The sequence below is a fragment of the Rhinopithecus bieti genome, unplaced genomic scaffold, assembly GCF_001698545.2.
Source record: "Rhinopithecus bieti isolate Rb0 unplaced genomic scaffold, ASM169854v2 scaffold_56641, whole genome shotgun sequence".
Lineage (NCBI taxonomy): Eukaryota > Metazoa > Chordata > Mammalia > Primates > Cercopithecidae > Rhinopithecus > Rhinopithecus bieti.
This window is the reverse complement of record NW_016822034.1, coordinates 376,315-400,500: the sequence shown is the minus strand read 5'-3', so window position 1 is coordinate 400,500 and position 24,186 is coordinate 376,315. Positions and strand designations below refer to the sequence as shown.

General features: G+C 51.2%; 2 protein-coding genes across 5 annotated transcripts in view; one reads left to right on the top strand and one right to left on the bottom strand.

The window, feature by feature from the left end:
- The first annotated feature begins 2,343 nt into the window (after positions 1 to 2,343).
- On the top strand, positions 2,344 to 3,236 carry HBQ1 (hemoglobin subunit theta 1). Its single transcript, XM_017860723.1, has 3 exons — positions 2,344 to 2,637; positions 2,723 to 2,927; positions 3,037 to 3,236. Exons 1-3 carry the CDS (start codon positions 2,543 to 2,545, stop codon positions 3,163 to 3,165), a joined length of 429 nt encoding a protein of 142 aa, XP_017716212.1. The 5' UTR covers positions 2,344 to 2,542; the 3' UTR covers positions 3,166 to 3,236.
- Positions 3,237 to 11,418: 8,182 nt separating this feature from the next.
- The window catches only part of LUC7L (LUC7 like), a 43,082-nt gene continuing 30,314 nt past the window's right edge, over positions 11,419 to 24,186 (bottom strand). For 2 of the 4 annotated variants that reach the window (XM_017860773.1, XM_017860770.1), the window contains 5 exons: positions 22,548 to 22,724; positions 15,730 to 15,818; positions 12,990 to 13,019; positions 12,413 to 12,580; positions 11,419 to 11,792 (listed from right to left, as the gene is read on the bottom strand). In XM_017860773.1, coding sequence (XP_017716262.1) covers positions 11,651 to 11,792; positions 12,413 to 12,580; positions 12,990 to 13,019; positions 15,730 to 15,818; positions 22,548 to 22,724 — 606 coding nt within the window. In that variant the 3' untranslated portion in view covers positions 11,419 to 11,650. Of the gene's footprint in view, positions 11,793 to 12,375; positions 12,581 to 12,989; positions 13,020 to 15,729; positions 15,819 to 22,547; positions 22,725 to 24,186 lie in introns of all 4 variants that reach the window. The other 2 variants (XM_017860772.1, XM_017860771.1) reach the window with 2 other exon arrangements.

Genomic DNA, 24,186 nt, shown 5'->3' with positions numbered 1-24,186 from the left:
AAAAAAAAAAAAAAAACAACAACAAAAAAACAATTAATTGATCAGAACCAGTTATAAATTTATTGTTTCCTTCTCCACTCCTGCTGCTTCAGTTGACTAAGCCTAAGAAAAAATTATAAAAATTAGCCGGGCATGGTGGCTCATGCCTGTAATTGCAGCACTTTGGGAGGCTGAGGCAGGTGGATCACCTGAAGTCAGGGGTTCAAGACCAGCCTAGCCAACATGGTGAAACCCTGTGTCTACCAAAAACACAAAAATTGGCCGGGTGCGGTGATTCACGCCTGTAAACCCAGCACTTTGGTAGGCGGAGGTTGCAGTGAGTCAAGATCGCGCGATTGCACTCCAGCTTGGGCAACAAGACCAAAACTCCGTCTCAAAATAAATAAATAAAATAAAATAAATTAGCCCAGCGGCTGGGCACGGTGGCTCACGCCTGTAATCCCAGCACTTCGGGAGGCCAAGGCGGGCAGATCACAAGGTCAGGAGTTCGAGACCAGCCTGGCCAATATGGTGAAACCCCATCTCTACTAAAAATACAAAAAATTAGCCGGGTGTGGTGGCACGTGCCTGTAATCCTAGCTACACAGGAGGCTGAGGCAGGAGAATCACTTGAACTCAGAAGGCAGAGGTTGCAGTGATCCGAGATCACACCATTGCACTCTAGACTGGGCAACAAGAGTGAAGCTCCATCTCAAAAAGAAAAAATTATTAAAATTATACATCGGCCGGGCGCGGTGGCTCACGCCTGTAATCCCAGCACTTTGGGAGGCCGAGGCAGGCGGATCACAAAGTCAGGAGATCGAGACCACGGTGAAACCCCGTCTCTACTAAAATACAAAAAAATTAACCGGGCGCTGTGGCGGGTGCCTGTAGTCCCAGCTACTCAGGAGGCTGAGGCAGGAGAATGGCGTGAACCCAAGAAGTGGAGCTTGCAGTGAGCCGAGATCGTGCCACTGCACTCCAGCCTGGGTGACAGAGCGAGACTCCGTCTCAAAAAAAAAAAAAAAAAAAATTATACATCAGTAGATGAATGGGTAAATAAAACAAATAAAACATGGTGGTCTACACATACAAGCGAATATTATTCGGCCATAAAAAGAAATGAAGCACTGATAGGATGTAGCTACACCTTGAAAATATTTGACAAGTAAAAGAAGCCAGACACCAAAGGTCACATACTGAATGACCCCACCTATATGTGATATCCACTACAGCCAAATCCATTGGAACCAAAAGCAGATCAGTGGCTGCCGGGGCCAGAGTTACTGTTTGTTTTTTTTTTTTTTTTTTTTTTGAGACGGAGTCTCGCTGTGTCGCCCAGGCTGGAGTGCAGTGGCCGGATCTCAGCTCACTGCAAGCTCCGCCTCCCGGGTTCACGCCATTCTCCTGCCTCAGCCTCCCGAGTAGCTGGGACTACAGGCGCCCGCCACCTCGCCCGGCTAGTTTTTTGTATTTTTTAGTAGAGACGGGGTTTCACCGTGTTAGCCAGGATGGTGTCGATCTCCTGACCTCGTGATCCGCCCGTCTCGGCCTCCCAAAGTGCTGGGATTACAGGCTTGAGCCACCGCGCCCGGCCCAGAGTTACTGTTAATGAGTACAGAGTTGGTGTTTGGGATGACGAAAAAGCTCTGACCTAGATAGTGGTGATGGTTGCATAACACTGTAAGTGTTCTTAGTATCACCAAATTTTACACCTGAAAAATGGCTAAAATGATAATTTATGTCGATTTTAGCACAATTTTTTTAAAACAAAAAAGCTATAAGGGGTAAAGCAGAGTCAGTGTTGCATACGCATTTCCTATTATTCTTGGGTTATATCCCAGGCACTCAGTAAACGTTCATTGCCCTGAAGAAACACTGCTATGAGTCAGGCACCTGACAGTTGTTATCCGTCTAATTCTCACAATCTGAGAAGAAATTGTCACCCTCATTTTATATAATAAATGAGAAAATAGACTTGGGCAAGCGTCACAATAGACTCAAGAGGCAGAATAAACTGACTTCCAATGACAAATCCATGCCGAAGTTCAGTGTTATCATAACACATATGGCCGGGCGCAGTGGTTCACGCCTGTAATACCAGAACTTTGGGAGGACGAGGCGGATCACCTGAGGTCGGGAGTTTGAGATCAGCCTGACCAACATGGTGAAACTATGTCTCTAATAAAAATACAAAATTGGCTGGGCGTGGTGGCGGCGCCTGTAATCCCAGCTACTCGGGAGGCTGAGGCAGGAGAATCGCTTGAACCCGGGAGGCGGAGGTTGCAGTGAGCTGAGATCGCGCCACTGCACTCACCGCACCCGGCCAATTTTTGTGTTTTTAGTAGAGACTGAAAACTATATGGTGAACACCTAAGACGGGGGGCCTTGGATCCAGGGCGATTCAGAGGGCCCCGGTCGGAGCTGTCGGAGATCGAGGCCGCGCGGTCCAGGCATCCGGGTGGCGAGGCTGCAGCGCGGCGCCCCCTGGTGGCCGCGGGACCCCTGGCCGGTCCGCGCAGGCGCAGCGGGGAGGCAGGGCGCGGCGGGTTCCAGCGCGGGAATGGCGCTGTCCGCGGAGGACCGGGCGCTGGTGCGCGCCCTGTGGAAGAAACTGGGCAGCAACGTCGGCGTCTACGCTACTGAGGCCCTGGAGAGGTGCGGCGAGGCTGGGCGCCCCCGCCCTCCGGGGTCCTCCCTCCCCAAGCCCCCCGGACGCGCCTCACCGCCGTACCTCTCGCAGGACCTTCCTGGCCTTCCCCGCCACGAAGACCTACTTCTCCCACCTAGACCTGAACCCCGGCTCCGCCCAGGTTAGAGCACACGGCCAGAAGGTGGCGGACGCGCTGAGCCTCGCCGTGGAGCGCCTAGACGACCTACCCCGCGCGCTGTCCGCTCTGAGCCACCTGCACGCTTGCCAGCTGCGAGTGGACCCAGCCAGCTTCCCGGTGAGCGGCTGCCGTGCTGGGCCCCTGTTCCCGGGAGGGCTCCGGCGGGACGGGTGCGGGGGGCATGTGGGGCGGGTCCAGGCAAGTGAGCCTTGCGCGCTCGCCGCAGCTCCTGGGCCACTGCCTGCTGGTGACTCTCGCCCGGCACTACCCCGGAGACTTCAGCCCCGCGCTGCAGGCGTCGCTGGACAAGTTCCTGAGCCACGTGATCTCTGCGCTGGCTTCCGAGTACCGCTGAACTGTGGGTGGGTGGCCGTGTGACCCCCAGGCGATCTTCCCCGTGTATGAGTAAAGCCTCCCCAAGGCGCAGCCTTCTTGCCGTGCTCTCTCGAAGGCAGGACGCGAGAAGGCGGCGCCGCCCCGCCCCACGGAAAAGCGAGGGTCTGGGGCGCACCCCCAGTGCCCAGATCCAGACGCGCCTCGTCCCACCCCCAGCAGGTTTGGGGCCTCGGCCACTGGGGCTCCGACCTGCGTGCGGTCTGACCCTCCCGAGTGCGGTGGCAGGTGGGGGCCGCGGGTCGCCCCGGGCGGCGGGCTGCGAGGACGGCCGATTCTGCCCATCCCGAGGGCGGCTGGCTTCGTCCTCCCCACTCGGGCTCAAGCACGCGGCCCGGGCCCACTGCGAGAACTCCGCACCTGCAGCGTGAACGCGCGCGGGCGGCGTCAGGACCCGAGGCCGACTCGGAACAGGTTAGGGAACAGCGCCCCCTCCCGGCGCGAGTCGGTACCTGCGCAACGCGCAGCCCGCTAATGGCTCCACAGCTGTGGCCTGGAATTGGGGACCTGGGGTGCCGGGGGCGTTGCGGTGGGGGAGGTGGGACCAGCCCCAGCACCTAGCCACGTAGCAGGCAAGGTGGGCCAGGAGCCGACCCAGACCCCTGCCTTCACCCGACACCACTACGGAGAGGGAAGCTAGGCCTTCTTTTTTATATTTGTCCACATAAAACCAATCATGGTCACTGTAGAACTTCCGAAAACAACGCTTGCTGCACCTTCCTGTGTATCCCAGGTCCAGGAACGGGTGCAGCACATCCTTCAGCTCCCACTTGACACGTGGCAAAATGTGTTATGTGTAAACAAGAACAGGACATGGCTGTCACATCCAAGAGCACATGTGTAACACAGACACACACACACGGGGCAGAGACAGGCCCCACCCAGACCCCTCACATTTAATGCGTAGCTGTTCTAGTCTTTCTAGGCACATGTACAGATGCTTTTCCTCAGAAATAGTATTCTCAAGGTGACACTGAGAAGTGGACAGGCCGGGCACAGTGGCTCATGCCTGTAATCCCAGCACTCCGGAGGCCAAGGTAACCAAATCATTTGAGGCCAGAAGTTCACGACCAGCCTGGGTAACATGGTGAAACCCCGTGTTTACTAAAAATACAAAAATTAGCTGGGTGTGGTGGTGTGCGCCTGCAATCCCAGCTTCAGGAAGCTGAGGCAGGAGAATGGTTTGAACCCAGAAGGCGGAGGCTGCGGTGAGCAGAGATCACACCACTGCACTCCAGCCTGAGAGACAGAGCAAGACTCCATCTAAAAAAAAGGGGGGAGGGGAGGAGCTGAAGAAAATATTTGCTACACGTGGCAGATAACATCTCTACTACATTTGATCTCCGGGCCAGGCATGGTGGCTCACGCCTGTAATCCCAGCACTTTGGGAGGCAGAGGCAGGAGGATCACCTGAGGTCAGGAGTTTTGAGACCAAGCCTGGCCAACATGGTGAAACCCCGTCTCTACTAAAAATACAAAAATTAGCCGGGCGTGGTGGCGGGCACCTGTAATCCCAGCTATTCAGGAGGCTGAGGCAGGAGAATCACTTAAACCAGGGAGGCGGGAGATTACAGTGAGCTGAAATCGAGTCACTGCACTCCAGCCTAGGCAACAGAGCAAGACTCCGTCTCAAGAAAAAAAAAAAAACAACAGATAGATCTCCAAATTATCTTTCTTCTGGCCCTATACTCCCTATCCCTTTCTAGTCCATCAGCCTAACAGAAAAGCCAGAAGACAGGCAACTCAGATGGACCAAAGGCCAACGGACATTTGCAGTGATGTTCAAAGACATGCACCTAGCTGGGCACACGGTGGCCCACACCTGTACTCCCAGCACTTGGAGAGGCTGAGTTGGGAAGACTGCTTCAGCCCAGGAGTTTGAGACCAGCCTGAGCAATATAGGGAGACCTTGTCTCTACAAAAATTTAAAAACTAGCCAGGCGTGGTGGCGTGTGCCTGAGGTCCCAGCTATTCAGGATACTGAGGTGGGAGAATCACTTGAGCAGGGCGAGTAAGGCTGCAGTGAGCTATGATCGTGCCCCTGCACTCCAGCCTGGGTGACACAGTGAGACCCCGTCTCAAAAAAAAAAAAAAAAAAAAAAAAACCAGGTTACGTCTGTAATCCCAGCAGTTTGGGAGGGTGAGGTGGATGGATCACAAGGTCAGGAGGTCAAGACCATCCTGGACAACAGGGTGAAAGCCTGTCTCTACTAAAAATATAAAAATTCATTGGGCGTGGTGACATGTGCCATAATCTCAGCTACTCGGGAAGCTGAGGCAGGAGAATCACTCGAACTGGGAGATATAGGTTGCAGTGAGCTGAGACCCCGCCACTGCACTCCAGCCTTGTGACAGAACTAGACTCTGTCTCAAAAAAATAAAAAAATAAAAAATATGATGCACAACCAATATATTCATAAACAGGAGACAGATTAAATTATGGTAGAGTCACAAGGGAATACTGTGGACCCATCACAGAGAATTAGGTCAGTCTGAGCACAGACATGGAGAAATGCCAGGACCTTCATATAACAGATCATGCCACAGTCTATATGTAAAGCATAAATCAATTTTTATATTAACATAACCACAATAAAACTTGAAAATAGATACCAAATATTGGCAGCAGTCTTCCATGGGTGTGGGACTACAGGGATAGAGAAGGCAACTGTCACCACTTGATATAATCCCAGAAAGGGAAAGCAGTTGCGGGTGATTTTTCATTTGTGTCTGTATAGTTTTGAAAACTTTGCAGAAAACCTTACTGTGAATATTTATAGCTAAAATTGTATACACATACATGATTTCCTAGAGGGATGTTTACAGATGTGGAATTTCTGGGGTAAGTGTGCCCACGGCTACGGCTTTTGGGTAATATTGCCAAAATTGCCTTCATTTGTTTCACCAGTGGGGGCCCAGTGCCTGCACCCTTGACTGCTCTTCATGGTTGGGAGCTGACATTTGATTAGTGATGTCTTTTTAAAACTTAATCGGCTGGGGCCGGGCACGGTGGCTCACACCTGTAATCCCAACACTTTGGGAGACCAAGGCCGGCGGATCACGAGGTCAGGAGATCAAGACCATCCCGGCTAACACGGTGAAACCCCATCTCTACTAAAAATACAAAAAAATTAGCCGGGCGTGGTGGTGGGCTCCTGTAGTCCCAGCTACTTGGGAGGCTGAGGCAGGAGAATCACTTGAACCAGTGAATCGGAGGTTGGAGTCAGCTGAGATCTCGCCACTGCACTCCAGCCTTGTGACAGAGCGAGACTCCGTCTTAAAAAAAAAAAAAAGAAAAGAAAACCTGTCCCCTAGCCCACCCATAAGTCCCCCTCTGCTGGGAACCACAAGGTTGGGTCTACGTTCTAGTTTCTCTGTCCTTGGGGTAGCTCGAGTCAGTCTGACCTCAATCATCCTGTGTGCTCCCAGAGCACAGGACCCGCAGCTGCTGCACCTTTGCACACAGGAGCCAGCACTTGGAGCCCAGGAGGCTCAGGGACCCTGGAGAAGCATCAGGCTCTCAGATTCCTGTAACTAGGTGTGGACACCCTCTTGGGCCTGGGATTACATCGGGAGCATCACTGAAGTTGGAAGAGCCAGACTCCATCCTCCCTGGAGATGTGGAGGTTGGAGGGAGCTGGCCCTGGCTCAAGGGCTCAGCCCACTTGGTACAGAACCCACCCAGAGGGGCAGATCTAGGGGAGCAGCTGTGGGCCCTCCACACTGTTGGGGAGACTCATAGGTCCACTCAAGTCCAGGGTAATTTGCACTCTGCCTTTTTTTCTTTTTTCTTTTGAGATGGAGTCTTGCTCTGTCACCCAGGCTGGGGTGCAGTGGTGCGATCTTGGCTCACTGCAACTTCCAGCTCCCGGGTTCAAGCGCATCTCCTGCCTCAGCCTCCCGAGTAGCAGGGATTTACAGGTGCCTGCCACCGCGTCTGGCTAATTTTTTGTATTTTTAGTAGAGATGGGGTTTCACCATGTTGGCCAGGACAGTCTCAACCTTGTGATCCACCTGGCTCAGCCTCCGAAAGTGCTGGGATTGCAGGCGTGAGCCACCGCGCCCCGCCGCATTCTGCCTTTTCAAAGCCACCCCTGCACAGGTGGTGATGAAGGCTGCACAAGGATGTAGATACACTTCAGGCCATTGAACTGTACACTGAAAAAGTGTTACAACAGCACGTTTTATGCACACTTTACTCCATTCTGGCCGGGCGCGGTGGCTCATGCCTATAATCCCAGCACTTTGGGAGGCCGAGGCAGGCGGATCTTGAGGTCAGGAGATTGAGACTATCCTGGTGAACACAGTGAAACCCCATCTCTACTAAAACAAACAAAAATTAGCTGGGTGTGATGGCGGGCACCTGTAGTCCCAGCTACTCGGGAGGCTGAGGCAGAAGAATGGCGTGAACCCGGGAGGCAGAGCTTGCAGTGAGCCAAGTCCATGCCACTGCGCTCCAGCCTGGGTGACAGGGTGAGACTCTGTCTCTTTTAAAAAACAGTAAATGAATAAAAAATAAAAATAAATAAAAGTTCCATCCTGGCCAACACGGCTCTGGCTCCAGGCTGCCACCCCATCCACCAAAGGATGCTACCCCAGATTGGGGTCCTCGGCCTGCTCCAGCACCTGCCTGTCCCATGATGGCTGTATACTGGGGTAGGAAATGGCCTCAGTTCTCGTCCACATCCTCCTCTTCTCCCCTCAGGACTACCCTTAACCTACTCAGGGATTTGGTCAAGGCCTATGTGCTCCCCAAGCCCAAGGTGACCCTGTTCAGGAGGCAAAGGTGGCACCAGGTCAGCCCCTGTCCAGCTAGTTTAGCATTGACAGCACCTACCAAACAGAGCCATTTACCTTAAAAAAAAAAAAATCACTACCAGCTGTGGTGACTCACACCTGTAATCCTAGTGCTTTGAGAGGCTGAGGTGAGAAGACTGCTTGAGCCCAGGAGTTCCCAAGAATATCCTGAGTTGCTCAAGCCTGTAATCCCAGCACTTTGGGAGGCCGAGGGCGGGTGGAGTACCGAGGTTCAGGAGATCGAGACCTCCTGGCTAACACGGTGAAACCGCCGTTCGTACTAAATAGCAAAAAACTAGCCACGGCCACAGCGGTGGCACGGGAGCACGGCCTGTAGTCCCAGCTTACTCGGAGGCTGACGGAGCGGAGAAAGCGGGAACCCACCCAGGAGAGCCCGGAGCAGCAGTGAGAGGCCGAGATCAGTGCGGCCAGCTGAGCACTCAGCCTAGAGGGAAGAGTGACAAAGCGAGACTACCGCGTCTCAAAAAAAAAAAAAAAAAAAAAAAAAAAAAAAAAAAAAAAAGATATCGCTGAGGGCATCCAAGCACTTTCGAGCAGAGCACAGAACTCACAAAGTTGAGGACTGATCCTGTGGCCAACATGGTGAAACCCCATCTCTACTAAAAATACAAAAAATTAGCCAGATGCGGTCTCTATAGTCAGACCCATCTCTACAAAAAATAAAAAATTAGCCAAGTGTGGTAGTGCACGCCTATGTCCCAGCTACTTGGAGGCTGGGGCAGGAGGAACACTTGAGTGCAGAAGTTCAAGGCTGCAGTGAGCCATGACTGCACCACTGCACTCCAGCATGGGTGACAAAGCAAGATCGTCTCAAAAAAAAAATAAATAATTTTGGCCAGGCACAGAGGCTTATGCCTATGATCCCAGCACTTTGGGAGGCCGATGCGGGTAGATCACGAGGTCAGGAATCTAAGACCAGCCTGGTCAAGATGGTGAAACCTCTCTACTAAAAATACAAAAATTAGCCAGGCATGGTGGCGGGCCCCTGTATTCCCAGCTAGTCAGGAGGCTGAGGCAGAGGTTGCAGTGAGCCAAGATCGCACCATCCACGCTCCAGCCTGGCAGACAGCAAGACTGCGTTTCAAAAAAAAAATTTTTTTTTTTTTTTTAAATCACCAAAAGTTCTGGAGAGGCCCCCTTCTCTTCTGTTCTCCTCCAGCCTGGGCTACAGGCCATGGTGGTGCCCTGTAGGTGGAGACAAGGGCCTGTTCCACCTGACACTACAGACTTCTTCATATGGGAGGGATACACTTCCAGACCCATATGCCTCCTAGTAGCCACCTTCAGCGAGATTTACTGGTACTGCTGTGGAAAAGAAGGACTCACTGTATTAGATGAAAAAAGTGAAAACATGGGTCTCCTATAGCGGACTCTGACAGCAGAACCTGGTGTGGGTTATTTGGGAGTAGAGAGAAGGGAGGGAGAAAGAGCTGTCGTGGGTGGTATCAGCAAAACTGCACTGGGGGCACGAAGCTCAGTTTGGTCAGCACCACCTGGCAGGTGTACTAAGAGCCCACCCGACTGTCCCTGCATGGTAGAGAGGAAGGAGTACCTCTCCCCGCACGGTTGGTGGCCCGGACGGCTGCACCAGCATGAGGCTACCAGGGACGGCTGAGGACACTGATGCTGCATCCCAGGAGGACCTGTCTCCTTCAGCTGTGATCAGCAGATACAGGGGACAGGATGTGAGTACTGAAGGCCAGGGGCACAGCACCTTTTCTGTAAACCCCACGCCCTGACCAAAAAAAAAAAAAGAAAAAGGCAAAAAACAACTATTTGTCTACACATACAAATGTATGCCTAGATGGAAAAAGATCCAAACGATTCACAGTAGTAATGGCTCTGAGGGTGAGGCTGTCTGCTTAAGCCCCAGGGAAACCCAGGGTGCAAACCAACACTCATCACCCAGGCAGCCACAGCCATGACCACAACGTGGGCTTGGGAACAGGTAGCCCAGACCCAGCCACTCCCTCCCGGAAGACAGGAGGAAAGTTCACATGCTGAGTAAGGACCCGAGTCCCACGTGCAGGAAAAGGTGCGGGTGAGGAACATCAACACGGGTGATGACTCCCAAGCACAGCATCAATCCCAAGTGACTCCTGCGCAGGGTGGCCCCTTCCACCCTCCTTTCCTTGGAGACAGCTGGCCAGGCAAGACCTGTGTCACAGGCTGGCAGAGCAGCCCACCTACCCATTTGTCCTCCTGGAGGGGATAGCCTAGGGCAGGAGAACCCAGAGCAGGGACACCAGCTACATCATGATACTGGTGGTGAAAAGACCCAAACCACAGCACCTGTGTGTGCCCACTGAGCCAACCAGCTCAAGGGTGGCATCTGTACCTCTGCAGAAACAGAGCGAATGAGGATGACTATGTGTTAACAATGGAACCTCAGCAATTCCCTCCAAAAAATCTCCCACAAAGTGAAAAAGGGAAGCTCCCATCATCTACACATTAGTTAGCAGGTACCCTTTTCAGAAGGGCTTCATTTTGGGTTTTTGTGATGTTTTGAGACACAGGCTCACTGTCGCCCAGGCTGGATGCAATCTCGGCTCACTGCAACCTCCAGCTCCCGGGTTGAAGCGATTCTCCTGTCTCAGCCTCCCAAGTAGCTGTGATTACAGGTGTCCGCCACTATATCCAGCTAATTTTTGTAGTTTGGATAGAGACAGGGTTTCACCATGGGCCAGGCTGGTCTCGAACTCCTGACCTCAAGTGATCTGCCTCCCAAAGTCCTGGGATTACAAGCGTGAGCCACTGCACCCGGCCCTTCATTTTGGTATCTACCTGATGTAAAGCAGGTACATTAGAAAGAACTGAGAGGTGAGTAACATAATCAGCTCACATGGGACATGAGACAAACCACCTTTTTTTTTTTTCTTTTTTTTGAGACAGGGTTTTCCTCTGTCACCCAGGCTGGAGTGCAGTGGCAGAATCAAGGTTTGCCTCAGCCTCCTGGGCTCAAAAGATCTTCCTGCCTCAGCCTTCTGAGTAGTAGCTGGGACTACAGGCATGTGTCACCACGCCCAGCCCCATAGGTCTCTGTTTTGTGCTAGTACCTTCAAAAGGGGAAGTGCAGTGTAACTCACCTGAGTCCCAAGTTAAGGCTGTGGTAGCAGCTGACCAGACAAGACAGCTTTTCCTAAATAAATGAAGGCAGAATGGGAGCCCCTCCCTCCTCCCCATTGGAGATGGGCAGCTCAGACACTCAGAAGGTTGTGTGGGACGGGGCAAACAGCATGCACACCTGGGTCCCGTCAGTCAGGTGCAGGGAATAGGAAGTACCCTGCCATCTACTGGATGCCAGAAGACAAGACATGGCCCACGAGTAAGTCATGGTTTCTGTGAGGCGATGGTGGCATTGGCACGGGGTCACAGTGAAGAGCCTCTAAGCAGAAGACAGCAGAGACCCCACTGCAGCCTCAGGAGGCAGTCGTCAAGATTTATTTATTCCTACTCAACATGACCCCAGAACACAGGAGCAACTCTGTACAATTCTAGAAACTCACAGCTAGCTCCAAAACAATAGAAATTTTAAACTACAAAAGATGAGTTGTATTCAGCAAATATAAAGGGTAATTTTAGACTGTGTGAACGTTTATCAGACTATTTACAGCACCCGGGAGACGGGTTCAGATCTCGCCGGCCTCCTTCTCTTCTGACCTCCGTGAAGCCATCTTCCCGTTGGAGCTCTCAAGCCTCCAGTCCGGGGGCCCTCGCTCGCTCCGCCCGCTCTCCCAGGACTCCTCTCTGGATGCCCGCTCTCTGGAGAACCTGGGAATGGGAACCAGAGGCTCAGTGGAGGCTGCTGCCCCACTTCTGCTGGCTGCTCAGGTACGACGACGGACCTGCAGACCAGGCCAGGGAAGGCCATGCATCCCCTACACCCGGACACCCCCCCAGAGGCCAGCCAGACTTGCCACCACATATGGAGTGTTAAACAGCCATTAAAAAGTGACCTTTGCAAAGATTTTTAATAAGGAGAGCCTTCACTGTAACATAAACAGTGCAAAGGAGAATACAACACTATATGCACAAAACATGACACTACGTAAAAACACAATGGAAAAAAAATATCAAAAACAAAAACCAAAACAGGTAAGCAGGGCCTGGTGAGGACGTAAGTCTCAGGCACTCTGTATGGATGCGACAGTGCACAGGCCCAGGGTGCGGGCTGGTGCACGTACAGCCCCTGCAGCAACACCTGGAGCCGCGTGAGCTCCTCCACAGCCCTCTCGCCTCTTCCCAGACCTGAGTCCCATTCGCGACTCCCCAGCCCTACTCCTGAGTGTGAGCCCAGCCCCATCCCCACCAGACACGGCCTCAGCAGACCCTGGGAACACAGAGAAGGGCTCACTCCTGGTTGCAGCTACCGAAGGAGTCAGAGTAGTTACTTGTATTTCGCACTCCGGTCCCGGGAAGCCCGACGATGTCCCCGGCTGTGGCTCCGGGAACGGCTGCGGTGGCGCCGATGTCTATCTCGGGACCGGGACCGGGACAACTTCCGTCGCTCTCGGGAGGTAGATCTTGACCGCCTCCGACGCCGATCCCGGGAGCGTGACCTGAAAAATCAGAAAGTTCTGAGGCTGAGACTCTACAGGTGCCAACACTACCAGAGCCCCACCCCTCAGCAGATTCTGCTCGCTGCTTTACTGACATTTTCCCCTTTACTCCCACAAATTTGGGTTTAAAATATTTCCATCAGTTCATCTCCAATGGTTAGGACCTTTCCAATGAGGCCTCCTGAAAACATCTGGCCTGGATACTCCTGTCACCCTGCAGGCCCCGACCTTCCCTCTCATTAACAGTGGGAATCCTCCATGGCACCAAGCAACCCCTTGCCCTGTGCCCTTCACAAGCCAGCCCTACCTGCCAGATAACATTTGTAAAGGCATGAACATTAAATGTTAAGAAAAATCTTATGGAAAGAGATATTTGACTGACAACATTTTAATGGACCTGGAAACCTACCTCCTGCGATCTCTGGTTCTTGATCCCGACCTAAAAGGGGGAAAAAAAAGATGAACAAGGCCAGGCATGGTGGCTCACACCTGTCATCCCAGCACTTCGGGGAGGCCGAGGCGGGCGATCACCTGAGGTCACGAGTTGGAAACCAGCCTGGCCAACGTGGTGAAACCCCATCTCTACTGAAAACACAAAAACTGGCCAAGTGTGGTGGCGGGCGCCTATAATCCCAGCTACTCAGGCAGCTGAGACAGGAGAATCACTTGAACCCAGGAGGCAGCGGTTGCAGTGAGCTGAGATCGCACCACTGCACTCCAGCCTGGGCAACAAGAATAAAACTTTGTCTCAAAAAAAAAAGTGAATGACTTCCCGAAAGCAGCCGTTCCTCACCCTCTCAGGGTTGGGGGCGGGGGAGGGCTCCATGTATCAGAAGGGAGGCACTGCCCCCAAAAGCCTACTGTGTTCGAGCTGCCTGCATGTTCCCAGTTTGAATGGGAAGTGCCACTGCTCCCATCCCCAGAGCCACTCTGTGGCAGCCGCTCTGTGGCACACTCAGTGTCACCTGAGCCTCACAGAGGGGGCCACATCCGAGCATCAGACGCAGCCTTTTAACATTACAAGAGCCATGAAAAGTCTGCACCGACTGTGCTGCACCGAAGTCCTACAAATGACTCTCCAGTCTTTACACCCAAGTCCTATAAATGATTCTCCAGTCTTTACAACAGACTCCAGCACAGAACGTGCAGCCAGCAAGTGGGGCACACTAAAACACCGAAAAGTGAAAGCAAAGCCGTAAGTTCCAGACACAGGCTTCCTGCCAGGTGAGAGTCATCAGCTCATTCTGCCACACAACCAGCGTCTGAAAAAGGCAAGCTATGAGGCCTCATTTTGTGCCCATAAGCCATTAAGGCCAAGCGGCCCCATGTACACCCACAACACGCACGGCCTAAACATGACAGTGCATGTAAAAATGTCCAACTCCATGCAAAAAATGGATTGTGTGTTTTGCTTAATATTTTTTTCTAGACTGTTTCTGTGCAATCAGAATCTCCTGCTGGATGATTAAAATCACAAACAGCTGGGCGCAGTGGCTCACGCCTGTAATCCCAGCACTTTGGGAGGCCAAGGTGGGCGGATCATGAGGTCAAGAGATCGAGACCAGCCTGGTCAACATGGTGAAACCCCGTCTCGACTAAAAATACAAAAATTAGCTGCGCATGATGGCGCAGGCCTGTAGTCCCAGCTACTGGGGAAGCAGAGACAGGAGAATTGCTTGAACCCAGCGGGTGGAGGTTGCAGTGAGCCGAGATCGCACCACTGCACTCCAGCCTGGCAACAGAGAGAGACCCTGTCTCAAAAACAAACAAAAAAAAACAACAACAAACACAATAAACATTCACCCTGAGTTATGCACTGAGGAATTCTTTCAGGAAAAATGGTTTGGGAACCTTCCTGGACAACGAGCTGTGTCCAACAAGATGTGGTTACTTCTGGCTCCTATCTCTTCTTTGAACTCCAATCAGACTCAACAGCCCCACCTCAAGACGGCCTCTCAAGCTGAGTGTGGCCAGAGGCATCTTCTACTTCCCACCTCTTGCCACTGCAATACACCATACCCAGCCTTCCAACCTCACCAAGCAGCAACTCCAGGCCAAAAACCAGGAGACCAGCTTCATTTCCTCCTCTGTACACTTCACACACTACCAGCAAATCCCATCAGTTCTATCCCAGAACTTCCCTGGACTCTTTCCGCCCCTTACCTGGCTTAAACTGCCACGTCCTCCATCTGGATTCTCCTCCCCAGCTCCCCAAGGTCCTGCTGCTTCCACGCCAGCCCAGCACGCTTGCCAAAGGGGAGTAGGCACCACCCCCCTCTGTAAACAGGTGTCCAACAGCCCCATAGCACTCAGTAAATCAACAGCAATGCCCACACACAGCCTTCAACAGCTTGGATCCCTTACCTGACTGCCATGCACACACAGCCCAGGGCTGGGCTGCGTTTTGTTGGACTGAATATGTTGTTTACTTCTTTCTTTTTTTGCGGGGGTGGGGGGGGGCGGGGACAGAGTCTCGCTCTGTCTCCCAGGCTGGAGTGCAGTGGCGCAATCTCAGCTCACTGCAAGCTCTGCCTCCTGGGTTCACGCCATTCTCCTGCCTCAGCTTCAGGAGTACCTGGGACCACAGGCGCCCAGCACCGCGCCCGGCTAATTTTTTGAAGTATTTAGTAGAAACAGGGTTTCACTGTGTTAGCCAGGATGGTCTCAATCTCCTGACCTCGTGATCCACCCGCCTCGGCCTCCCAAAGTGCTGGGATTACAGGCGTGAGCCACCCCGCCTGGCCTCCTTTTTTTCTTGAGATGGAGTCTCACTCTGTTGGCCAGGCTGGAATGCAGTGGCACGATCTTGCCTCACTGCAACCTCTGCCTCCTGGGTTCAAGTGATTCTCCCACCTCAGCCTCCAAGTAGCTAGGATTACAAGCGCCTGCCAGCACACCCAGCTAATTTCTGTATTTTTAGTACAGACGAAGTTTCACCATGTTCGCCAGGCTGGTCTCGAATGCCTGACCTCAAGTGATCTGCCCACCTCGGCCTCCCAAAGTGATGGGATTACAGGCGTGAGCCACCAGGCCTGGCCTTACTACTTTCCTTAATAATGGCCCTGACTATTCCAAGCAACAGTGGAATGGACAGACAAGGGAATGCCAGAGGCCAGTGCAGCTCATTCACTGCCAGCCCTCAGGCTCACCTCCTGCTCAGACGCTCCTCCCGCTCCCTCTCCTCTCTCCTCCTCAAGCGATCCTGATTTCTCTTCTCCTGCTTTTCAGCGACAGTTTTCTAAATAAATGAAACAAAAAATGAGTGAAGAGCAAGTTACACAAACCAGAGTGTGAATGCTACTTAACAAAGCAGCTTTACATAAGCTCAGTATTGGTAATTTAAAAATTGAAGAGACACTTTAAGGAAATGGGAACACATTTTTTTTTTGAAACGGTGTCTCGCTGTCATCAGGCTGGACCGTAGTAGCGCAATCTCGGCTCACTCCAACTTCCACCTCCCAAGTTCAACCGATTCTTCTGCCTTGGCCTCGCACAGGCGCACGCCACCACGCCCACCTAATTTTTGTATTTTTAGTAGAGATGGGGTTTCACCATGTTTGCCAGGATGGTCTTGACCTCTTGACCTGGTGATCCGCCTGCCTCAGCCTCTCAAAGTGCTGGGATTACAGGCATGAGCCACCAGGCCTGGCCAACACATTCATTTTTAAAACTTCTTAATGAAGAAGGTAACACATGAAAAAATGCTTTATCATTACATTTTTTTTGTTTTCCCTGAGACGGAGTCTCACTCTGCTGCCCAGGCTGAAGTGCAGTGGTGCAATCTTCGCTCACTGCAGCCTCTGCCTCCCGGGTTCAAGCAATTCTTCTGCCTCAGCCTCCTGAGTAGCTGGGATTATAGGCGTGCGCCAGCACAGCTGGCTAATTTTTGTATGTTTAGTACAGACAAAGTTTCACCATGTTGGTCTGGTTGGTCTTGAACCCCTGACTTCGTGATCTGCCTGCCTCGGCCTCCCAAAGTGTTGCAATTACAGGCGTGAGGCACTGCACCTGGCCTCGTTTACATTTTATTTTATTTACTTTTTTTTTTTTTTTTGAGACAGAGTCTCACTCTGTTGCCCAGGCTGGAGTGTAGTGGTGTGATCTTGGCTCACTGCAACCTCCGCCTCCCGGAGGTTGGAGGTTGCCATTCTCCTGCCTCAGCCTCCAGAGTAGCTGGGACTACAGGTGCCTGCCACCACGCCCGGCTAATTTTTTGTATTTTTAGTAGAGACGGGGTTTCACCGTGTTAGCCAGGATGGTATCGATCTCCTGACCTCATGATCCGCCCGCCTTGGCCTCCCAAAGTGCTGGGATTACAGGGATGAACCACCGCGCCCAGCCACTTTTTTTGTGAAACAGGGTCTTGCTCTGTTCAACCAGGCTGGATGGAGTGCAGTGGCACAATCACAGCTCACTAGAACCTCAACTTCCCAGGCTCAAGCCCTCCGCCTCCTGAGTAGCTGGGTCTACAGGAGTGTGCCAGCATGGCGGACTAATCCTTAAACATTTTTTATAGAGAAGGGATCTTGCTATGTTGCCCAGGCTGGACTTGAACTCCTCAGCTCAAGCAATGTTCCTGCCTTGGCCTCCCAAAGTGCTGGGGTTACAGGCTGAGCCACTCAGCCTATCATTAGATTTTAACAATTTGGTAACAAACTGTCTATTCTAAGTGGTGCTATACTTCTAACTCACAGGGAATTGATCACATTGTTTCAAACCAACCCAGATAGCTAGGAGACTCTACAAACTTTATGGTAAAAAAGAACAGACATATCTGATCAAACACATCTTGCTACTGGGAGCAGAACCCCTGCAGCCAAAAAGCAGCCCAACCTCAGGGTGCTGGGTGCTACGCTGGCTTTAGACCAAACTGAGTTAGAGGACAGCAGGCCAGGGGAGGTGGACCACAAATCCTTTGCAACTGGCTTTCAACACACGATGACGTGAATCATCAGGCTTGATTAAGAAAGCAATGTAAGGGGGAGAAGGCTATGAGAAACCTCACCAATGAAAACACCATCAACGCAAGCTGAGTGGAAAAGCACCGGGCACCGTTCTGTGTAACCCCTACTCCCAATATCAACTCTAAGGCATTTAATGCCCCTCATCTGTGCCAAGTGAAGCCCCGAGTGGAAGCAAGTCAGAGCCAGTAAGACAAAGAATCACTAGTCTTCTCCGTCCAGAGAGCCACGATGACATAAGGATAATCGTCCATACCCAGTGTGGATGAGAGCACGCTCCCCACAAGGGCACGACAAGGATGGAAAGCTGGCTGGCTGGCATCTGCAGCTCTAAAGCTCCGCCCATGCTCATCCTGTGTCTGCAGCAGGGCACACATAGATGGACACCTTTAAGGTTATGTTTAAGGACGGCATTAAAGCCAGGTATGGTGGCTCATGCCATTTCAGTACTCTGGGAGGCTGAACTGGGAGGATCATGTGAGGCCAGGAGTTTGAGACCAGCCCGGGAAACATAGTAAGACCTCCTGTCTAAAAAAAAATTGGCCGGGCGCGGTGGCTCAAGCCTGTAATCCCAGCACTTTGGGAGGCCGAGACGGGCGGATCACGAGGTCAGAAGATCGAGACCATCCTGGCTAACATGGTGAAACCCCATCTCTACTAAAAAATACAAAAAACTAGCCGGGTGAGGTGGCGGGCGCCTGTAGTCCCAGCTACTCGGGAGGCTGAGGCAGGAGAATGGCGTAAACCCGGGAGGCGGAGCTTGCAGTGAGCTGAGATCCGGCCACTGCACTCCAGCCCGGGCGACAGAGCGAGACTCCGTCTCAAAAAAAAAAAAAAAGAAAAATTAGCCAGATGTGGTGGTGCATGCCTATAGTCTCAGCTACTCAGGAGACTCAGGATGGAGGATCACTTGAGTCCAGGAGTTCCAGCTTATAGTGACAATAAGCTATCAGCTACCATCACATCACTACACTCCACCCTGGGTGCCAGAGGGAGACCCTGTCTCTGAAAACAAAATAAAAACAACCCTCTGTTGTCTAGGTTGGAGTGTAGTGGCGTGATCACAGTTCACTGCAGCCTGCAGCCTTGAGCTCCAAGGTCCAAACAATCCTCTCGCCTCAGCCTCCTGAGTAGCTGGAACTACAGGCACACACCACCATGCTTGGTTAATTTTTAAATTTTTGGTAGAGACAGTGTCTCCTTATGTTGCCCACGCTGGTCTCAAACTCCTGCATTCAACCAATTCTCCTGCCTTGGCCTCCTAAAGACTAGAATTACAGGCGTGAGCTACCACACCCAGCCTCAAGGATGGCATTTAAAAAAAAAAAAAAACTAAGGATTGGCCAGGTGCAGTGGCTCATGTAATCCCAGCACTTTGGGAGGCCAAGGAAGGTGGATACCTCTGGGAGTACTGTGAGTGAAGCCTCCTCTAATTAGGGCATAGAACGCCTACACTCGTTATCATTAAGAGGAGCACTTCCAAATATTTTGCACTGTTACTTTAATAATTATTTATCAAAATCTATAATACAAGTTATGTTGTTTTGGTCAACTCTTGCTGCAATGATAAAACAAGCTGTCTAGGCCGGGCGCAGTGGCTCAAGCCTGTAATCCCAGCACTTTGGGAGGCCGAGACGGGTGGATCACAAGGTCAGGAGATCGAGACCATCCTGGCTAACACGGTGAAACCCTGTCTCTACTAAAAAATACAAAAAAAAAAAAACTAGCCGGGCGAGGTGGCGGGCGCCTGTAGTCCCAGCTACTCGGGAGGCTGAGGCGGGAGACTAGTATAAACCCGGGAGGCGGAGCTTGCAGTGAGCCAAGATCCAGCCACGGCACTCCAGCCTGGGTCTGTCTCAAAAAAAAAAAAAAAAAAACAAGCTGTGTAGAAGGGAAAAACATTTCACAATATTCACATTTCTAACACAGAGATACACATTAAGGAAATATATGACTTGCAGATATTTAAAAAATACTACATTAGGCCAAGCACTGTGGCCCACATCTGTAAACCCAGCACTTTGGGAGGCAGAGGCGAGTGGATTACCTGAGTTCAGGAGTTCGAGATCAGCCTGGGCAACATGGCGAAACCCCATCTCTACTAAAAACACGAAAGTTAGCCAGGGGTGGTGGTGTATGCCTATAGTACCAGCTACTTGAGGGGCTTAGGCAGGAGAATCTCTTGAACCTGGGCGGTGGAGGCTGCAGTGAGCTGAGACTGTAACACTGCACTCCAGCCTGAGTGACAGAGCAAGACGCTGCCTCAAAAACAAACAAAAACTATAGTAAGACAAAATTCTGGGATATGAAATGAAAATATAATTCAAAGGAGAAACGGGAAAGTAACATTTCCAGCGGCTAAGAAACATTTTTTTTTTCTTTAAGACAAAGTCTCACTCTCTTGCCCAGGCTAGAATGCAGTGGCTCGATTTTGGCTCACTGCAACCTCTGCCTCCCAGGTTCAAGCGATTCTCCTGCCTCAGCCTCCCAAGTAGCTGGGAATACACATGTGTACTACCACGACCAGCTAATTTTTGTGTTTTCAGTAGAGACAGGGTTTTGCCATGTTGGCCATGCTGGCCTCAAACTCCTGACTTAAGTGATCCGCCCTCCTTAGCCTCCCAAAGTGCTGGGATTACAGGTGTGAGCCATTGCACCTGGCCAAGAGCAAACTTTTAATGGTGTGGTAAATGCATACTAAATTGTGATTTATAATTCTATTGGATACATAGATACTTTTACTTTTTTTTCTTATAGACAGAGTCTTTCTCTGTCGCCCAGGCTGGAGTGCAGTGACGCAATCTTGGCTCACTGCAAGCTCCACCTCCCGGGTTCACACCATTCCCCACTCTCAGCCTCCTGAGTAGCTGGGGCTACAGGCGCCCACCACCACGCCCGGCTAATTTTTGTCTTTTTAGTAGAGATGCGGTTTCACCTTGTTAGCCAGGATAGTCTCAATCTCCTGACCTCGTGATCCACCCGCCTCGGCCTCCCAAACCTGGGATTACAGGTGTGAGACACAGCACCCGGCCTACACCTGGCTAATTTTTTTTATTTTTAGTAGAGACAGGGTTTCACCTTGTTAGCCAGGATGGTCTCAATCTCCTGACCTCATGATCCGCCCGCCTCAGCCTCCCAAAGTGCTAGGATTACAGGCTGAGCCACTGCGTCCAGACTTTTTTTTTTTTTTGAGACAGAGTCTTGTTCTGTCTCCCAGGCTGGAGTGCAGTGGTGTGATCCCAGCTCACTGCTACCTCCGACTCCCAGGTCAAGTGATTCTCCTGCCTCAGCCTCCCGAGTAGCTGAGATTTCAGGCACCCGCTACCACGCCCAGGTAATTTTTGTATTTTTAGTAGAGACGGGGGTTCACTATGTTGGCCAAGCTGGTCTTGAACTCCTGACCTCATGATCCACCGGCCTCGGCCTCCCAAAGTGCTGGGATTACAGGCATGAGCCACCGCGCCCAGCCTTATTTTTATGTCTTTTATACCTATAAACTTATAAAGAAAAATTACAACTTAAAAATGTGACAGAGTACATTGCTTTTCAAAATTCTCTCGGGAACACGGAAGCAAAATGTTTCAAGATCAGTGGCTGAGAAAAGCCTCACTGCTACACCAGCTCCCATCACGGTCCCAGGTTCACACAGCCACCTATGGCACCCTCCTCAGGCGCACCGCCCTGCCATATGCTGCCTGAGTGAACAGCTCCTTCCTGGGGCACACAAGGCCCTTGGCCATGGTCACTGCAGTGTACTGCAGTCAGTGACATGTCTGTCCCTCCACTACATTGCAGGTATATGAGGGAAGGCTGGCTAATTTCCCACCATCCTAATATGCGGTAAGGGGGAGCTCCATCAATGTGAAGGAAGACAATTCAAAGCAGTGGAAGCACGTTCAACCTTCCTTCTTAGCATTTTGTACTTAAACTTTTTAAATGTCGGCCGAGCACAGTGGCTCACGCCTGTGACCCCAGCACTTTGGCAGGCCAAAGCAGGAGGATCACGAGGTCAGGAGATCGAGACCATCCTGGCTAACACGGTGAAACCCTGTCTCTACTAAAAATACAACAACAACAACAAAAATTAGCCAGGCATGGTGGCGGGCACCTGTAGTCCCAGCTACTCAGGAGGCTGAGGCAGGAAAATGACGTGAACCTGGGGGGCGGAGCTTGCAGTGAGCCAAGATCGCGCCACTGCACTCCAGCCTGGGCAACAGAGTGAGACTCCGTCTCAAAAAAAAAAAAAACAAAACAAAAAAAGTTTTTAAATGTCTTAGAGCCTTGAGGAAGGAACACAGATATGGTACAATGCTACCAGAAAAACCCCATCCTCACCTTGCCCTTCTGAGGTGGCTCACAGGCAAGAAGCCAGGATATGTGACATTCTGTCTTGACCAACCACACAGATTCTTTCTCATCGCCAAAAGGAAGTTATTTCAGAGGTACACAACGAACTGTATGTACCCTGGGAATAGGCTCTGCCATTTTCTTCCCTTAACAACAGGGTCCAGAATAAATCTCCAAGTCTCCTTTGGACTCTGAGCTATCATGTCTCTTGTGTGAACCCAAGTGATGAAATCTGAGTATTTCACTATAAAACTCAAGTTCTTAGAGATCAGAACATAAGGTTTCTTTTTTTTTTGAAACGGAGTCTCACTCTGTCGCCCAGGGTGGAGTGCAATGGCATGATCTCGGCTTACTGCAATCTCCGCCTCCCGGGTTTAAGCAATTCTCCTACCCCAGCCTCCTGAGTAGCTGGGATTTCAGGCGCACACCAACATGCCCGGCCAATTTTTGTATTTTTGGTAGAGACAGGGCTTCACCATGTTGGTCAGTCTGGTCTCGAACTCCTGAACTCAGGTGATCCGCCCACCTTGGCATCCTAAAGTGCTGGGATTACAGCCATGAACTACCATGCCCAGCCAAAACATAAGGTTTTTAAAAATTAAAGAAACGTGAAGACACCCCAAGACTCCTCAGCTTTCTCCAGAAACACATGAACATACCCTCAACTGATCAAGTTTCTCTCGGATCTGAATGAACCCCAAGTGTAACTTGCCACCGAAGTGGTCTGCCAGGCGACGGTCATTGTCATGGAGACCAAGGTAGGCTGAACAGACCTCGCAGACACGCAGTTTTTGCTGCTGAAAACTGGATGCTGGCATGGAATTTCTGTATTCTTCCTGGAGAAGGTTAAAATGGAGAAATAAAAGTGAGATATACAGAACTGCCACCAAAAATTCAATCTCCAAAATGAAAATATTTGATAAGATGATAGAGGTGACTTTCAAACAAACATTAAAAAAACACAAACAAAACTTCAGATATTTATAACGAACTCAATTTTCACTATTTAAAAAATGTGGCCAGGCACGGTCCCAGTACTTCGCGAGGCCAAGGCGGGTGGAACACGAGGTCAAGAGATCAAGACCATCCTGGTCAACATCGTGAAACCCTGTCTCTACTAAAAATACAAAAATTAGCTGGGTGTGGTGGCACATGCCTGTAGTCCCCAGCTACTCAGGAGGCTGAGGCAGGAGAGTCACTTGATCCTGGGAAGCAGAGGTTGCAGTGCACTCCAGCATGGCAATAGAGCAAGACTCTGTCTAAATTAAAAAAAAAAAAAAAGAAAAAAAAACTGTGCTAACAGGTGAGGCTCAGTGACCCATGCCTGTAATCCCAGCACTCCGGGAGGCTAAGGCGGATGGATCACTTCAGGCTAGGAGTTCAAGATGAGTCTGGCCAATAAAGCAAAACCCTGTCTCTACTAAAAATACAAAAATTAGCCAGGCATGGTGACAGGCACCCATAATTCCAGCTACTGGGGAGGCTAAGGCACAAATCGCTTGAGCCTAGGAGGTGGAAGTTGCAGTGAGATCATGCCACTGCACTCCAACCTGGATGACAGAGGAAAACTCCAAAAAGAAAAAAAAAAAATTGTATTCCAGGCCTGATGCAGTGACTCACGCCCATAATCTCAGCACTTTGGGAGAGTGAAGCAGGAGGATCACTTGAGCCCAGGAGTTTGAGACCATGCTAGCAACACAGCAAGACCCAGTCTCTAAAAATAAAAAAATAATTAGCCCGATGTGGTGGCATGCGCCTATAGTCCCACCTACTCAAGAGACTGATTCGGGAGGACTACTTGAGCCCAGGGGGTCGAAGGGGCAGTGACCTGTGATTGCACCACTACACTTCAGCCTGGGCGACCCTGGATGACAGCAAGACCCTCTCTCTAATATTAAAAAAACAGGTTGGGCACAGTGGCTCACGCCTGTAATCCCAGCACTTTGGGAGGCCAAGGCAGGTGGATCACAAGGTCGGAGTTCAAGACCAGCCTGGCCGAGATGATGAAACCCCGTCTCTATTAAAAATACAAAAAAATTAGCCAGGCATGGTGGCTGGCACCTGCAATCCCAACTACTCGGGAGGCTGAGGCAGAGAATTGCGGGAGTCAGAGGATGCAGTGAGCTGAGATCGCACCACAGCACTCCAGCCTGGGCAACAGAGTGAGACTCTGTCTCAAAAAAACAAAAAAGTAGACAAGGAAAGAGCAAGAACTTAAATTTCCACTATAGTATATGCTGCACAGCTTAAAAAAAAACCTGAAGCAAAAACAACATTGTGGTACACAAATATTCATAA